Genomic DNA, 18,477 nt, shown 5'->3' on the forward strand with positions numbered 1-18,477 from the left:
TCCACAGATTTGATCCGTTCTGGCTTTGATGTACTTCCACGCATCATGGGTGAAGGAACACGGATAAGCTTTGATGTACTTCCACGCATCATGGGTGAAGGAACACGGATAAGCTTTGATGTACTTCCACGCATCATGGGTGAAGGAACACGGATAAGCTTTGATGTACTTCCACGCATCATGGGTGAAGGAACATGGGTGAGCTTGAGCCTACACACTTTCCAAGTAGGCCTTTACCATTTCCCCCTACGTTCCAAAAGTTGTAAGTATGTTCGCCATGGTAAACACTACAGCACTAGCGTTGTCAAAGAGCTGTTTGTGCTCTTCTTAACTGCAATGCTCATGGACAAGCCAAACAGTCTGGCCTCACTGAAATGGCTACTACTGTATTACACATTGTGCAAAACATACCATTGTCGTCTCCAAGGTGAAAGAAGCCGTCGATGAGGTGAGCTCCGCTGGTGAAATGCTGGGTCATGTGATCCAGCCAGTGGGCGTCAACCTCCGTTACTAGCCCCGCCTCTCTCTGCAGCTGCAGCGGAACCCTGAGGGAGTAGAACCTCAGAGAGCTGGACAGCTCCCCTGTGTGGTTGTACAGGGCAAACAGCTGCACCCCTACACACACACACACACACACACACACACACACACACACAGAGAGAGAGACACATAGCATTAGTTTTAAATACTATACACAAGTCTGAAATCAATCAATATTATATTATTCAGTAATATTCAGTATAAACTCACAACAGCAACCTCTATAACCCAGTGGCAACAGTAGTAGACTTCACACTCACTGCTCTGTGCTGGTGGAGACCCTGCAGCCCTCTTTTCTCTGTCTGGACTCTTGACCCGGATGTGATTGTTGTTGTTGTGGGTCGGAACTCTGCTGCTCCTCAGATGCTCATCCGGGTCACCGCCCGTGCCCTCGTTTCTACGGTTACACCCCCTCTCAGCCCCAGACTCTGACCCGTGGTCACCGTTGTCTAGTTCTGGTGACCGGACCAGGTTGTCTGAGCCATGGTCCATTTCCGGTCTCTGTTTGTGGTTCTGTGTCTGAGGGCTTAGACTCTGTCTGTCTCCCTGGCACTGTCTGTCTGCGTCTGGACCACCAAGTCCATGTGTTAACTCTGTTGGGCTGAAGTTGGGTAGTAGAATCCTGATGAAGTCTGCTTGGCTTTCATTCTGTTGTCTCTCTATACATGTGGTCTCTATTGTGTTGTTAGACTGTAGTTGATCCCGGTCGCCAGGGAGTTCTGTTGGGGCGTGGTTGTGGTTCTGTTGGTCACTCTCTGGATCTCTTTGGCTGGGTCTCTCTGCTGAGTCTGCTGGTTCATCTGGACAGCGGTTTGGTTGGTCTTCTATTGAGGCTATTTTGCCTGTACTGTGGTCGTGTTCTCTGTTTGATGATTCTATTGGAGTAGAGTCCTGTGTGAGATCTGGCAGTCCTGTTGAGCTCAAGTCCAGCTCCACCTGTCTGGTATCTGTAGGGTTCTGTTCAATTGTTCTGAGTTCAACCAACTTGTGTTCTGGTGTTTTCACTTCTGTGTTCCGGTCGTGTTCTGGTTCTAGGAGATTCTGGTGGGGTTCTGCAGAGCCTGTAGGGCTGGGATCCGGTATCGTGGGTTCTGAGGGACTGGTGGGGTGTCTGTGTATGGGGGAGGGGCTGGAGTGCAGGGAGGACAGGTCCTCAGGGTCCAAGTGCCCCAGGAAACAGGGTCCCCCGCCAGGCTGCTGCAGGAAGCCCACAAACAGCATACCCTGCTCTGCCATGTCCTGGATCTGGTCCAAAAAACACACACACACAAACACAAACACACACACACACACACACACACACACACACACACACACACACACACACACACACACACACACACACACACACACACACACACACACACACACACACACACACACACACACACACACACACACACACACACACACACACACAGTACCAGTCAAAAGTTTGGATACACCTTCTCATTCAAGGGTTTTTCTTTATATTTACTATTTTCTACATTGTAGAATAATAGTGAAGACATCACAACTATGAAATAACACATGGAATAATGTAGTAACCCAAAAAGTGTTAAATAAATCCAAATATATTTTATACTTGAGATTCTTCAAAGTAGCCACTCTTTGCCTTGATGACAGCTTTGCACCCTCTTGGCATTCTCTCAACCAGGTTCATGAGGCAGTCATCTAGAATGCATTTCAATTAACAGGTGTGCCTTGTTAAAAGTTAATTTGTGGAATTTCTTTCCTTCTTAATGTGTTTGAGCCAATCAGTTGTGTGTGACTAGGTAGGGGTGGTGTACAGGAGATTTGCTAAAAGACCAAGTCCATATTATGGCAAGAACAGCTCAAACAAGCAAAGAGAAATGACAGTCCATCATTAAGACATCGGAAAATGTCAAAAACTTTGAAAGTTTGTTCAAGTGCAGTTGCAAAAACCATCAAGCGCTATGATGAAACTGGCTCTCATGAGGACCGCCACAGGAAAGGAAGACCCAGAATTACCTCTGCTGCCGAGGATAAATTCATAAGAGTTACCAGCCTCAGAAATTGCAGCCCAAATAAATGCTTCACAGAATTCAAATAACAGACACATCTCAACATCAACTGTTCAGAGGAGACTGCGTGAATCAGGCCTTCATGGTCAAATTGCTACAAAGAAACCACTACTAAAGGACACTAATAATAAGAAGAGACTTGCTTGGGCCAAGAAACACAAGCAATGGGCATTAGACCAGTGGAAATCTGTCCTTTGGTCTGATGAGTCAAAATTTGAGACTTTGGTTCCAACAGCCGTGTCTTTGTGAGACGCAGAGTAGGTGAGTGGATGATCTACGCATGTGTGGTTCCCACTGTGAAGCATGGAGGAGGAGGTGTGATGGTGTGGGGGTGCTTTGCTGGTGACACAGCATTCTGCAGCGATACGTCATTCCATCTGGTTTGAGCTTAGTGGGACTATCATTTGTTTTTCAACAGGACAATGACCCAAAACACATCTCCAGGCTGTGAAAGGGCAATTTGACCAATAAGGAGAGTGATGGAGTGCTGCGTCAGATGACCTGGCCTCCACAATCACCCAACCTCAACCCAATTGAGATGGTTTGGGATGAGTTGGACCGCAGAGTGAAGGAAAAGCAGCCAACAAGTGCTCAGCATATGTGGGAACTCCTTCAAGACTGTTGGAAAAGCATTCCTAATGAAGATGGTTGAGAGAATGCCAAGAGGGTGCAAAGCTGTCATCCAGGCAAAGGGTGGCTACTTTGAAGAATCTAAAATATATTTTGATTTGTTTAACACTTTTTTGGTTACTACATGATTCCATATGTTTACTGGTACTGTACACTCAAGCACACAGAAAGGGATGGACACGGGGACACACACACTCTCACATGCCCGATACACATATAGATACAAATCATATTCAATCAGTAGCCATTACGCTTACTTGGGGTTATACCCACAGCCTCATTTACACACTACAGACATTCTGCAAACACCCTGAAAACAGCCTAATCATCCCGAAAGACCAAGTATTCTAATGACAAAGGAACCTCATTATCCACGGTCTGCATGTGCGTTTGTCATTATCGTGTGTGTGTGTGTGTCATTCTCTCTCTCCCTCCCACAGAGCTCCTCTGGTTAACTGTCAGTTGATATTAATGCTGACAGTTTGAGAGGGGCTCGTTAGAGAGAACACAGAATGCTAACTACCACCAATAATAACGAGACATCTTTCCCCATTACCATCCCTCCTTCAATGACAATCAACACACACACAGTTTTGTGGGGGGAGGCAGATGAAGATGAGGGACAGTGAACAGACACTGCCCACCTCTTGAGTCTGTCAAGATGTGAGTAGAAATACAAAATGTGTGTGTGTGTGTGTGTGTGTGTGTGTGTGTGTGTGTGTGTGTGTGTGTGTGTGTGTGTGTGTGTGTGTGTGTGTGTGTGTGTGTGTGTGTGTGTCACATGTATGTGGGTGGTGGGGATTATTACTCAATCCCACCCAAAGGCTTATTATACCTCCTTGACATGTACTTATTCATGTTTAGTGTGTCCATGTACGGAAGGACACACGTGTGTGTGTGTGTGTCATAAGGAAGTAAGTGCCAAACCCTGCAGTGTGAGAAGACCCATCAATGTCCCCTACTCTTCTATTGGGTCCTGTCCGTGGTTCTTTTCAGTGATTCCCCAGCAGCCAGGCTGCTATCTGATTGCCTATTCATGTCACGCTGCCTGACCATATCACATTATACTGAGCCCTGTGCATTTCCATCCAATCACCGCTCCCTTTTATGCTCCGCCTGCTCACATGCAAATCTCCTCAATAAGGCCTGTTCACTTCTCATGGTCGCTGTAGAATGAGATGAACTCACTACTATAAGTGCCTAAGAGGGAGTTTGTGATGGTTAAACGATGATGTCACAGCTGATAGTGACATTAGGGGGCATCTCAATAGTCAAAGTGGCTTCCTCTTCTTCCAGTAAGGAGGCATCCAAGGAAATTAGGATGAGCTTGCCACTAGAATTTTTCTGTCAAATATTAAGGTTCAAATTTAGGGATGAATTTTAGAGTGTAATGTCCCTTTAAAGGGACAATCTGCAGTTGCTACATACAGTTTTTACTTATAAACTAAAGATATATACCTATTGATTCTTGAAGAATGTAACTTATAAACACCTAATGACTTTAGTTCAACTGTCGTACCCCATCAGAACCCATAATATTAGCTTGTTTTACTCCATTGTTTGTAAACAATGTAAACGTAAACAAACACTGTAGCGCCTCAAAACATGTTTTAAACTATAATTTTGATATCTTGGATTGGTCAGTCCTTGAATCCATAGCTCGGTCTATGAATTAGAATTTCTCCAGGCCCATCGTTGACCTTTTTACCAAAACAGAGGCGAGGATTCCAACTAAGGATCGGCTCTTTAACCCTTTCCATTTGTGGGAATTGGTCTATATGGATAGAGCTACACTACTTTTCAAAAGTTTGGAGTCACTTAGAAATGTTCTTGTTTTTGAAAGAAAGCACATTTTTTGTCGATTAAAATAACATTAAATTGATTAGGTACAGTGTTAGGTACAGTGTTAGGCTTTCACAAGGCAACTCAGAGAAACAGATTGGCATTTTGGTGCGCATTAAAAGGAGTCATGAGTGCATTTAAGTGAAATAAACAAACACAAGCTCATTGTGTTCAGAACATCCCAGGGCATGACCACATGTCATCTGGTAACTACATCAAACATAGTGATCAGAAACCTTGACCCTGCAATATGACATGAGTTTTATGATTTGGAGATGTGATGTGACTCACAGGTGTTTGGCTTGCTTGTATGACATCAACATCTCATATTTCAAAATACATAGTCCTCTTAATGTACAGCATTTCCCTCACTCAGACTTATTAGTACCCAAATCTGCCATTTTCAACCCGAGAGTAAAGGGCTACGATTAAAACGTATGGAGGAATTTGTTGATCCTAGATCTGTGCCTATGGGTAACTTCTCCCAGAGTGGAGCTGAGTGTAAGTAGTAAGCTGATGCTAGATCTGTGCCTATGGGTAACTTCTCCCAGAGTGGAGCTGAGTGTAAGTAGTAAGCTGATGCTAGATCTGTGCCTATGGGTAACTTCTCCCAGAGTGGAGCTGAGTGTAAGTAGTAAGCTGATGCTAGATCTGTGCCTATGGGTAACTTCTCCCAGAGTGGAGCTGAGTGTAAGTAGTAAGCTGATGCTAGATCTGTGCCTATGGGTAACTTCTCCCAGAGTGGAGCTGAGTGTAAGTAGTAAGCTGATGCTAGATCTGTGCCTATGGGTAACTTCTCCCAGAGTGGAGCTGAGTGTAAGTAGTAAGCTGATGCTAGATCTGTGCCTATGGGTAACTTCTCCCAGAGTGGAGCTGAGTGTAAGTAGTAAGCTGATGCTAGATCTGTGCCTATGGGTAACTTCTCCCAGAGTGGAGCTGAGTGTAAGTAGTAAGCTGATGCTAGATCTGTGCCTATGGGTAACTTCTCCCAGAGTGGAGCTGAGTGTAGGTAGTAAGCTGATCCTAGATCTGTGCATTAGGATTAATGGGCAGGGCTGACCTTCTTCACGTAGTTCTGGATGACTTCTGGGTCAGGGGCCTGTTGACCCGCCACACACACGTCTGTCTCCAGGCGAAGCCCCGCCCACTTCAGCTGGTTCTCTGAACTGGATAGAGAGAAATGAAAGAGGGATGAAGGAAGACATCAGCGGACATTTATGTACCCTATTCCCTATATAGTGCACTACTTTTGCAGGGCTCATAGAGGCCCATATGGCTATGGTCAAAATGAGTGCACTATGTAGGGAATAGCCATTTAGGACACAGTCTTACTTTCTTCTCCAATAAAGACATGAACGTGTAGAAAGACATGAACGTGTAGAAAGACATGAACGTGTAGAAAGACATGAACGTGTAGAAAGACGTGAACGTGTAGAAAGACGTGAACGTGTAGAAAGACGTGAACGTGTAGAAAGACGTGAACGTGTAGAAAGACGTGAACGTGTAGAAAGACGTGAACGTGTAGAAAGACATGAACGTGTAGAAAGACATGAACGTGTAGAAAGACATGAACGTGTAGAAAGACATGAACGTGTAGAAAGACATGAACGTGTAGAAAGACATGAACGTGTAGAAAGACATGAACGTGTAGAAAGACATGAACGTGTAGAAAGGACTGATGAAGGCCTGAATAAAATAGATAATCATGTTTGTATTCTGGATCTTAGTAATCTATTGTGCTTTAGAGAATGGAAGAAAGGAGAATGGTGATAATGGAGGGATGAGAGGAGGAGAGATAAGAGGAGGATACAGTCTGGAAAAAAGGGGAGAGATGAAATGATGGAGAGAGAAGAGGAGAATAGAGGAAAATGGGATGCAAGTGACGAAGGGATCATAAAAGTAGAGGGTAAAAGAGGAGGATGGTGGAAAAGGAAATGTAGAAATGAAAGGAGGAGAGAGGATAGAGGGTTGAGAGAGATGGAGAGATAAAAGGAGGAGAGAGGATAGAGGGTTGGAGAGAGATGGAGAGATAAAAGGAGGAAAGAGTGGAGGATAGAGGGTTGGAGAGAGATGGAGAGATAAAAGGAGGAGAGAGAAGGATAGAGGGTTGAGAGAGATGGAGAGATAAAAGGAGGAAAGAGTGGAGGATAGAGGGTTGGAGAGAGATGGAGAGATAAAAGGAGGAGAGAGGATAGAGGGTTGGAGAGAGATTGAGAGATAAAAGGAGGAAAGAGTGGAGGATAGAGGGTTGAGAGAGATGGAGAGATAAAAGGAGGAAAGAGTGGAGGATAGAGGGTTGGAGAGAGATGGAGAGATAAAAGGAGGAAAGAGTGGAGGATAGAGGGTTGAGAGAGATGGAGAGATAAAAGGAGGAAAGAGTGGAGGATAGAGGGTTGAGAGAGATGGAGAGATAAAAGGAGGAAAGTGGAGGATAGAGGGTTGAGAGAGATGGAGAGATAAAAGGAGGAAAGAGTGGAGGATAGAGGGTTGAGAGAGATGGAGAGATAAAAGGAGGAAAGAGTGGAGGATAGAGGGTTGAGAGAGATGGAGAGATAAAAGGAGGAAAGAGTGGAGGATAGAGGGTTGAGAGAGATGGAGAGATAAAAGGAGGAAAGAGTGGAGGATAGAGGGTTGGAGAGAGATGGAGAGATAAAAGGAGGAAAGAGTGGAGGATAGAGGGTTGAGAGAGATGGAGAGATAAAAGGAGGAAAGAGTGGAGGATAGAGGGTTGGAGAGAGATTGAGAGATAAAAGGAGGAAAGAGTGGAGGATAGAGGGTTGGAGAGAGATGGAGAGATAAAAGGAGGAAAGAGTGGAGGATAGAGGGTTGGAGAGAGATGGAGAGATAAAAGGAGGAGAGAGAAGGATAGAGGGTTGAGAGAGATGGAGAGATAAAAGGAGGAAAGAGTGGAGGATAGAGGGTTGGAGAGAGATGGAGAGATAAAAGGAGGAAAGAGTGGAGGATAGAGGGTCGAGAGAGATGGAGAGATAAAAGGAGGAAAGAGTGGAGGATAGAGGGTTGAGAGAGATGGAGAGATAAAAGGAGGAAAGAGTGGAGGATAGAGGGTTGGAGAGAGATGGAGAGATAAAAGGAGGAGAGAGAAGGATAGAGGGTTGAGAGAGATGGAGAGATAAAAGGAGGAAAGAGTGGAGGATAGAGGGTTGGAGAGAGATGGAGAGATAAAAGGAGGAAAGAGTGGAGGATAGAGGGTTGAGAGAGATGGAGAGATAAAAGGAGGAAAGAGTGGAGGATAGAGGGTTGGAGAGAGATGGAGAGATAAAAGGAGAACAGGAGGCCTCATGGTTCCCCTATCCTAGCACATTGTTCCCCTCCGGCAGGTGCTGATGATGCAATCAGTCGTCGCCACGGTGACAAGTGCCAATTGGCAGGATCACCCAACTGTGTGTGTGTATGTGTCTACGCACGCACACGTGTGAGTATGATGGAAAGATTGTGTGTGTGTGTATTTGTGTAAGCATATACAGTATGTGTGGAAGTAGAGAACAGTTTACATTTCTAAGTGTGAGCATGTCTATATGCATGGGCCTGCCACACACTGTATACAGTTCCCTATCTACACATACAGTATGCTTCAAGAATTACACGGGTGAGAATAGATCTCTGCCGAGAATCCTCAGTGTGAAAATAGGATTCTGCTCAGATTTCACAGATTTTGTGGGAAAGTATATAATTCAGATGAGGCTCCTGCAGGTGAGAATAGAATTCAGATGAGGCTCCTGCAGGTGAGAATAGAATTCAGATGAGGCTCCTGCAGGTGAGAATAGAATTCAGATGAGGCTCCTGCAGGTGAGAATAGAATTCAGATGAGGCTCCTGCAGGTGAGAATAGAATTCAGATGAGGCTCCTGCAGGTGAGAATAGAATTCAGATGAGGCTCCTGCAGGTGAGAATAGAATTCAGATGAGGCTCCTGCAGGTGAGAATAGAATTCAGATGAGGCTCCTGCAAGTGAGAATAGAATTCAGATGAGGCTCCTGCAGGTGAGAATAGAATTCAGATGAGGCTCCTGCAGGTGAGAATAGAATTCAGATGAGGCTCCTGCAAGTGAGAATAGAATTCAGATGAGGCTCCTGCAGGTGAGAATAGAATTCAGATGAGGCTCCTGCAGGTGAGAATAGAATTCAGATGAGGCTCCTGCAGGTGAGAATAGAATTCAGATGAGGCTCCTGCAAGTGAGAATAGAATTCAGATGAGGCTCCTGCAGGTGAGAATAGAATTCAGATGAGGCTCCTGCAGGTGAGAATAGAATTCAGATGAGGCTCCTGCAAGTGAGAATAGAATTCAGATGAGGCTCCTGCAGGTGAGAATAGAATTCAGATGAGGCTCCTGCAGGTGAGAATAGAATTCAGATGAGGCTCCTGCAAGTGAGAATAGAATTCAGATGAGGCTCCTGCAGGTGAGAATAGAATTCAGATGAGGCTCCTGCAGGTGAGAATAGAATTCAGATGAGGCTCCTGCAGGTGAGAATAGAATTCAGATGAGGCTCCTGCAGGTGAGAATAGAATTCAGATGAGGCTCCTGCAGGTGAGAATAGAATTCAGATGAGGCTCCTGCAGGTGAGAATAGAATTCAGATGAGGCTCCTGCAGGTGAGAATAGAATTCAGATGAGGCTCCTGCAGGTGAGAATAGAATCCAGAGGCCTTCCCTAACTATGTGTCTCGGTGTTCTGTGTAGCAGGCGTTGGTTGCAGGAAATGAGAGTGTGTGTGTATATATGTCTCCGTACCTCTGTGTGTGTGTGTGTGTGTGTGTGTGTGTGTGTGTGTGTGTGTGTGTGTGTGTGTGTGTGTGTGTGTGTGTGTTTTCCATACCTCTGTGTCTCTCTGATGAGGACAGCTCTGTGTAGCTGGCGTTGGATGCGTGCGGGCCTGGGGCCACAAGGGTGGACGAAGGGATGGACAGCCACCAGGACAAAGCCCTGACCATACAGCTCCCTCACCTGGACTGGTAACTCTCTCACTGACGACAGACACAGCACTGAGGACACAGACACCTCTGGAGAGAGAAAGAGAACTTGTGTGAGAGAGTGAGTAAGTGTGTGTGTGGGGGGGTATGTGTGGTTGTGTATGTGGGGGGGTATGTGTGGTTGTGTATGTGGGGGGGTATGTGTGGTTGTGTATGTGGGGGTATGTGTGGTTGTGTGTGTGGGGGGGTATGTGTGGTTGTGTGTGGGGGGGGGTATGTGTGGTTGTGTATGTGGGGGGGTATGTGTGGTTGTGTATGTGGGGGGTATGTGTGGTTGTGTGTGTGGGGGGGTATGTGTGGTTGTGTGTGTGGGGGGGTATGTGTGGTTGTGTGTGTGGGGGGTATGTGTGGTTGTGTGTGTGGGGGGGTATGTGTGGTTGTGTGTGGGGGGTATGTGTGGTTGTGTGTGGGGGTATGTGTGGTTGTGTGTGTGGGTGTGGGTGTGTGTGTGGTTGCGTGTGGTTGTGTGTGTGTGGGTGTGTGTGTGAGTGTGGGGGGTGTGAGGTTGTGTATGTGTGGGTGTGTGTGTGTGTGTGTGTGTGTGTGGTTGTGTATGTGGGGTGTGTGTGGTTGTGTGTGTGGGGGGTGTGTGTGTATGGTTGTGTGTGTGGGGGGGTGTGGGTGGTTGTGTGTGTGGGGGGGTGTGGGTGGTTGTGTATGTGTATGGGTGGGTGTGGGGGTGTGTGTGTGTGTGAGTGTGGGGGGTGTGTGGTTGTGTATGTGTGGGTGTGGGTGTGTGTGTGTGTGTGTGTGTGGCTGTGTGTGTGTGTGTGTGTGTGTGTGTGGTTGTGTGTGTGTGGGGGGTGTGGTTGTGTGTGGGGGGTGTGGTTGTGTGTATGGGGGTGTGTGTGTGGTTGTGTATGTGTATGGGTGGGTGTGGGGGTGTGTGTGGAGGAGGGTGAGTGGGTGTGAGTGGTTATGTATGGGTGGGTGTGGGGGTGTGTGTGTGGAGGAGGGTGAGTGGGTGTGTGTGTGGAGGAGGGTGAGTGGGTGTGAGTGTGGAGGAGGGTGAGTGGGTGTGAGTGTGGAGGAGGGTGAGTGGGTGTGAGTGTGGAGGAGGGTGAGTGGGTGTGAGTGTGGAGGAGGGTGAGTGGGTGTGAGTGTGGAGGAGGGTGAGTGGGTGTGAGTGTGGAGGAGGGTGAGTGTGTGTGAGTGGTTGTGGAGGAGGGTGAGTGGGTGTGAGTGTGGAGGAGGGTGAGTGTGTGTGAGTGGTTGTGGAGGAGGGTGAGTGTGTGTGAGTGGTTGTGGAGGAGGGTGAGTGTGTGTGTGTGTATGGGTGGGTGTGAGTGGTAGAGACACAAAAAGAGGATGAAAATAAGGGGAATATGTGTGAGTGAGAAAGCAAAGTAGTATGTAGGGAGAGAGCGTTACAGTTAGAGAGGGTTATGGTTAGAGAGGGTGTAGGGTTAGAGAGGGTTATAGTTAGAGAGGGTTATGGTTAGAGAGGGTTATTGTTAGAGAGGGTTATGGTTAGAGAGGGTTATGGTTAGAGAGGGTTACGGTTATGGTTAGAGAGGGTTATGGTTAGAGAGGGTGTAGGGTTAGAGAGGGTTATGGTTAGAGAGGGTTAGGGTTAGAGAGGGTTATGGTTAGAGAGGGTTATGGTTAGAGAGGGTTATGGTTAGAGAGGGTGTAGGGTTATAGAGGGTCATGGTTAGAGAGGGTTAGGGTTAGAGAGGGTTATGGTTAGAGAGGGTTATGGTTAGAGAGGGTTACGGTTAGAGAGGGTTACGGTTAGAGAGGGTTATGGTTATGGTTAGAGAAGGTTAGGGTTAGAGAGGGTTATGGTTAGAGAGGGTTATGGTTAGAGTTAGAGAGTTTTATGGTTAGAGAGGGTTATGGTTAGAGAGGGTTACGGTTAGAGAGGGTTTCGGTTATAGTTAGAGAGGGTTATGGTTAGAGAGGGTTACGGTTAGAGAGGGTTACGGTTAGAGAGGGTTACGGTTATAGTTAGAGAGTTTTATGGTTAGAGAGGGTTACGGTTAGAGAGGGTTATGGTTAGAGAGTGTTACGGTTAGAGAGGGTTATGGTTAGAGAGGGTTATGGTTAGAGAGGGTTATGGTTAGAGAGGGTTACAGAGGGTTACGGTTAGAGAGGGTTATGGTTAGAGAGGGTTATGGTTATGGTTAGAGAGGGTTATGGTTAGAGAGGGTTACGGTTAGAGCGGGTTACGGTTAGAGAGGGTTACGGTTATGGTTAGAGAGGGTTACGGTTAGAGAGGGTTACGGTTAGAGAGGGTTACGGTTAGAGAGGGTTATGGTTAGAGAGGGTTACGGTTAGAGAGGGTTATGGTTAGACAGGGTTATGGTTAGAGAGGGTTATGGTTAGAGAGGGTTACGGTTATAGTTAGAGAGTTTTATGGTTAGAGAGGGTTACGGTTACAGCCTTCCTACAGCCTTCCCTGTAGCTCAGTTGGTAGAGCATGGTGTTTGCAACACCAGGGTTGTGGGTTCGTTTCCCACGGGGGGCCAGCACAGAAAAAAAAATGTATGAAATGTATGCATTCACTACTGTAAGTCGCTCTGGATAAGAGCGTCTGCTAAATGACTAAAATGTTATAGTTAGAGAGTTATACGGTTAGAGAGGGTTACGGTTAGAGAGGGTTACGGTTAGAGAGGGTTATGGTTAGAGAGGGTTATGGTTAGAGAGGGTTACGGTTAGAGAGGGTTACGGTTAGAGAGGGTTACGGTTAGAGAGGGTTACGGTTATAGTTAGAGAGTTTTATGGTTAGAGAGGGTTATGGTTAGAGAGGGTTACAGTTAGAGAGGGTTACGGTTAGAGAGGGTTACGGTTATAGTTAGAGAGTTTTATGGTTAGAGAGGGTTACGGTTAGAGAGGGTTACGGTTAGAGAGGGTTACGGTTAGAGAGGGTTATGGTTAGAGAGGGTGTAGGGTTAGAGAGGGTTACGGTTAGAGAGGGTTATGGTTAGAGAGGGTTATGGTTAGAGAGGGTTACGGTTAGAGAGGGTTACGGTTAGAGAGGGTTACGGTTAGAGAGGGTTATGGTTAGAGAGGGTTATGGATAGAGAGGGTTACGGTTATAGTTAGAGAGTTTTACGGTTAGAGAGGGTTACGGTTAGAGAGGGTTACGGTTAGAGAGGGTTACGGTTATAGTTAGAGAGTTTTATGGTTAGAGAGGGTTACGGTTAGAGAGGGTTACGGTTAGAGAGTGTTACGGTTAGAGAGGGTTATGGTTAGAGAGGGTTATGGTTAGAGAGGGTTACGGTTAGAGAGGGTTGCGGTTATAGTTAGAGAGTTATATGGTTAGAGAGGGTTACGGTTAGAGAGGGTTACGGTTAGAGAGGGTTACGGTTAGAGAGGGTTACGGTTAGAGAGGGTTATGGTTAGAGAGGGTTACGGTTATAGTTAGAGAGTTTTATGGTTAGAGAGGGTTACAGTTAGAGAGGGTTACAGTTAGAGAGGGTTACGGTTAGAGAGGGTTACGGTTAGAGAGGGTTATGGTTAGAGAGGGTTATGGTTAGAGAGGGTTACGGTTATAGTTAGAGGGTTTTATGGTTAGAGAGGGTTATGGTTAGAGAGGGTTACAGTTAGAGAGGGTTATGGTTAGAGAGGGTTACGGTTATAGTTAGAGAGTTTTATGGTTAGAGAGGGTTACAGTTAGAGAGGGTTATGGTTAGAGAGGGTTACGGTTAGAGAGGGTTATGGTTAGAGAGGGTTACGGTTAGAGAGGGTTACGGTTAGAGAGGGTTACGGTTAGAGAGGGTTATGGTTAGAGAGGGTTATGGTTAGAGAGGGTTATGGTTAGAGAGGGTTACGGTTAGAGAGGGTTACGGTTAGAGAGGGTTACGGTTAGAGAGGGTTATGGTTTCGGGAGGTCAAGTGTGTGAGCAAGAAATAAATCACAAGCTCTGTATGTAGGAAAGAGAGAAAGAGATACAGAGGGAAAGAGAGCGGGAGAGAGAGAGAAAAGAGACAGGAGTCAGAACGGAGGGCAGAGAGTGAGAAAGAGGGAGAGATACAGAGGGAAAGAGAGAGGGAGAGAGAGAGAAAAGAGAGAGGAGTCGGAACGGGGGGCAGAGAGAGAGAGAGGGAGAGATACAGAGGGAAAGAGAGAGGGAGAGAGAGAGAAAAGAGAGAGGAGTCGGAACGGGGGCAGAGAGAGAGAGAGGGAGAGATACAGAGGGAAAGAGAGAGGGAGAGAGAGAGAAAAGAGAGAGGAGTCGGAACGGGGGCAGAGAGAGAGAGAGACAGAGGGAAAGAGAGAGGGAAAGAGAGAGAGAAAAGAGAGAGGAGTCAGAACGGGGGGGACAGAGTGAGAGAGAGGGAGAGAGACAGAGGGAAAGAGAGCGGGAGAGAGAGAGGGGAAAGAGAGCGGGAGAGAGAGAGAAAAGAGAGAGGAGTCGGAACGGGGGGCAGAGAGAGAGAGAGAGAGAGATACAGAGGGAAAGAGAGCGGGAGAGAGAGAGAAAAGAGAGAGGAGTTGGAACGGGGGGCAGAGAGAGAGAGAGAGGGAGAGAGACAGAGGGAAAGAGAGCGGGAGAGAGAGAGAAAAGAGAGAGGAGTCAGAACGGGGGACAGAGTGAGAGAGAGGGAGAGAGACAGAGGGAAAGAGAGCGGGAGAGAGAGAGAAAAGAGAGAGGAGTCGGAACGGGGGGCAGAGAGAGAGAGACAGAGGGAAAGAGAGCGGAGAGAGAGAGAAAAGAGAGAGGAGTCAGAACGGGGGGCAGAGAGAGAGAGAACAGAGGGAAAGAGAGCGGGAGAGAGAGAGAAAAGAGAGAGGAGTCAGAACGGGGGGGACAGAGTGAGAGAGAGGGAGAGAGACAGAGGGAAAGAGAGCGGGAGAGAGAGAGAGGGAAAGAGAGCGGGAGAGAGAGAGAAAAGAGAGAGGAGTCGGAACGGGGGGACAGAGAGAGAGAGAGACAGAGGGAAAGAGAGCGGGAGAGAGAGAGAAAAGAGAGAGGAGTCGGAACGGGGGGACAGAGAGAGAGAGAGACAGAGGGAAAGAGAGCGGGAGATTGAAGAATCCATAGACTCTAACCACTTCTGGGAAAATTGGAAAACACTAAACAAACAACAACACGAAGAATTATCTATCCAAAACGGAGATGTATGGATAAACCACTTCTCCAATCCTTTTGGCTCTATAACAAAGAACAAAGAGCAAAAACATATACATGATCAAATACAAATCTTAGAATCAACTATTAAAGACTACCAGAACCCACTGGATTCTCCAATTACATTGAATGAGCTACAGGACAAAATAAAAAACCTCCAACCCAAAAAGGCCTGTTGTGTTGATGGTATCCTAAATGAAATGATAAAATATACAGACAACAAATTCCAATTGGCTATACTAAAACTCTTTAACATCATCCTTAGCTCTGGCATATTCCCCAATATTTCGAACCAAGGACCGATCACCCCAATCCACAAAAGTGGAGACAAATTTGACCTCAATAACTACCGCAGGATATGCGTCAACAGCAACCTTGGGAAAATCCTCTGCATTATCATTAACAGCAGACTCGTACATTTCCTCAGTGAAAACAATGTACCGAGCAAATGTCAAATTGGCTTTTTACCAAATTACCGTACAACAGACCACATATTCACCCTGCACACCCTAATTGACAAACAAACAAACCAAAACAAAGGCAAAGTCTTCTCAAGCTTTGTTGATTTCAAAAAAGCCTTCGACTCAATTTGGCATGAGGGTCTGCTATACAGATTGATGGAAACTGGTGTTGGGGGTAAAACATACGATATTATAAAATCCATGTACACAAACAACAAGTGTGCGGTTAAAATAGGCAAAAAACACACACATTGCTTCCCACAGGGCTGTGGGGTGAGACAGGGATGCAGCTTAAGCCCCACCCTCTTCAATATATATATATCAACAAATTGGCACGGGCACTAGAAAAGTCTGCAGCACCTGGCCTCACCCTACTAGAATCTGAAGTCAAATGTCTACTGTTTGCTGATGATCTGGTGCTTCTGTCACCAACCAAGGAGGGCCTACAGCAGCACCTAGATATTCTGCACAGATTCTGCCAGACCTGGGCCCTGACAGTAAATCTCAGTAAGACCAAAATAATGGTGTTCCAAAAAAGGTCCAGTCGCTAGGACCACAAATACAAATTCTATCTAGTCCCCGTTGCCTTAGAGCGCACAAAAAACTATACATACCTTGGCCTAAACATCAGCACCACAGGTAACTTCCACAAAGCTGTGAACGATCTGAGAGACAAGGCAAGAAGGGCATTCTATGCCATCAAAAGGAACATAAAATTCAACATACCAATTAGGATATGGCTAAAAATACTTGAATCAGTCATAGAACCCATTGCCCTTTATGGTTGTGAGGTCTGGGTCCGCTCACCAACCAAGAATTCACAAAATGGGACAAACACCAAGTTGAGACTCTGCATGCAGAATTCTGCAAAAATATCCTCCGTGTACAACATAAAACACCAAATAATGCATGCAGAGCAGAATTAGGCCGATACCCACTAATTATCAAAATCCATAAAAGAGCCGTTAAATTCTACAACCACCTAAAAGGAAGCAATTCCCAAACCTTCCATAACAAAGCCATCACCTACTGAGAGATGAAGCTGGAGAAGAGTCCCCTCAGCAAGCTGGTCCTGGGGCTCTGTTCACGTTCACAAACACAAACACACCCCACAGAGCCCCAGGACAGCAGCACAATTAGACCCAACCAAATCATGAGAAAACTAAAAGATAATTACTTGACACATTGGAAAGAAGTAACAAATAAACAGAGCAAACTAGAATGCTATTTGGCCCTAAACAGAGAGTGCACAGTGGCAGAATACCTGACCAATGTGACTGACCCAAACTTAAGGAAAGCTTTGACTATGTACAGACTCAGTGAGCATAGCCTTGCTATTGAGAAAGGCCGCCGTAGGCAGACCTGGCTCTCAAGAGAAGTGCTATGTGCACACTGCCCACAAAATGAGTTGGAAACTGAGCTGCACTTCCTAACCTCCTGCCCAACGTATGACCATATTAGAGACATATATTTCCCTCAGATTACACAGATCCACAAAGATTTAGAAAACAAACCCAATTTTGATGAACTCCCATACCTACTGGGTGAAATTCCACAGTGTGCCATCACAGCAGCAAGATTTGTGACCTCTTGCCACAAGAAAAGGGCAACCAGTGAAGAACAAACACCATTGTAAATACAACCCATATTTATGCTTATTTATTTTCCCTTGTGTACTTTAACCATCTGTACATTGTTACAACACTGTTTATAGACATACTGTTAATTTTTATTGTTTATTTCATTTTTGTATATTATCTACCTCACTTGCTTTGGCAATGTGAGAGAGAGAGAGAGAGAGAGAGAGAGAGAGAGAGAGAGAGAGAGAGAGAGAGAGAGAGGAGTAAGAACGGGGGGCAGAGAGAGAGATAGAGGAGTGGGAATGGGAATGGGGGGGCAGAGAGAGAGAGAGCATTATTTAGATATTATAGTTAGAATGAAATAATAACACAGCAGCTAAATATGCTGCTGGTTAAACCGGAACTCATAGCCTCAAACCTCAACTTAACACTGTCTGGCTTTTGTTTAGTTCACACACACACAAACAAACTACATGTGCTTCGTTCTTCCAGAGGATATGTACAATAACTCTCCCACAGTGCAGAGTGTGTGTGTTCTTGTGTTTTCCTGTGAGAGTGTGTGCGAGCAGTCTTTCTCTCCTCTGGCATTGGGATAGCAGGGATTAGCTGTGATGTCAGTATTAATGTTTATAGCTACCAGGATCAGCTCCTGGTTGCTCCCATTACAGAACACAATGGAGAGAGAGAGGAGCCATCAGAACACAATGGAGAGAGAGAGGAGCCATCAGAACACAATGGAGAGAGAGAGGAGCCATCAGAACACAATGGAGAGAAAGAGGAGCCATCAGAACACAATGGAGAGAGAGAGGAGCAATCAGAACACAATGGAGAGAGACTGGAGCCATCAGGACAAAATGGAGAGAGACTGGAGCCATCAGAACACAATGGAGAGAGAGTGGAGCCATCAGAACACAATGGAGAGAGACTGGAGCCATCAGGACACAATGGAGAGAGAGGAGCCATCAGGACACAATGGAGAGAGAGAGAGAGAGAGTGGAGCCATCAGAACACAATGGAGAGAGAGAGGAGCCATCAGAACACAATGGAGAGAGAAAGGAGCCATCAGAACACAATGGAGAGAGAGAGGAGCCATCAGAACACAATGGAGAGAGAGTGGAGCCATCAGAACACAATGGAGAGAGAGAGGAGCCATCAGAACACAATGGAGAGAGAGAGGGGCCATCAAGACACAATGGAGAGAGAGCCATCAGAACACAATGGAGAGAGAGAGGAGCCATCAGAACACAATGGAGAGAGAGAGGAGCCATCAGAACACAATGGAGAGAGAGAGGGGCCATCAAGACACAATGGAGAGAG

General features: G+C 46.2%; 1 protein-coding gene across 1 annotated transcript in view; it reads right to left on the reverse strand.

The window, feature by feature from the left end:
- rftn1a (raftlin, lipid raft linker 1a) overlaps positions 1-18,477 on the reverse strand; it is a 44,694-nt gene that overhangs the window by 1,943 nt on the left and 24,274 nt on the right. The window contains exons 3-6 of the mRNA XM_014178386.2: positions 9,888-10,071; positions 6,118-6,223; positions 801-1,785; positions 412-615 (exon numbers count right to left, since the gene is read on the reverse strand). Coding sequence (XP_014033861.1) covers positions 412-615; positions 801-1,785; positions 6,118-6,223; positions 9,888-10,071 — 1,479 coding nt within the window. The remainder of the gene's footprint in view (positions 1-411; positions 616-800; positions 1,786-6,117; positions 6,224-9,887; positions 10,072-18,477) is intronic.

Source organism: Salmo salar, chromosome ssa27 (assembly GCF_905237065.1).
Source record: "Salmo salar chromosome ssa27, Ssal_v3.1, whole genome shotgun sequence".
Classification (NCBI taxonomy): Eukaryota; Metazoa; Chordata; class Actinopteri; order Salmoniformes; family Salmonidae; genus Salmo; species Salmo salar.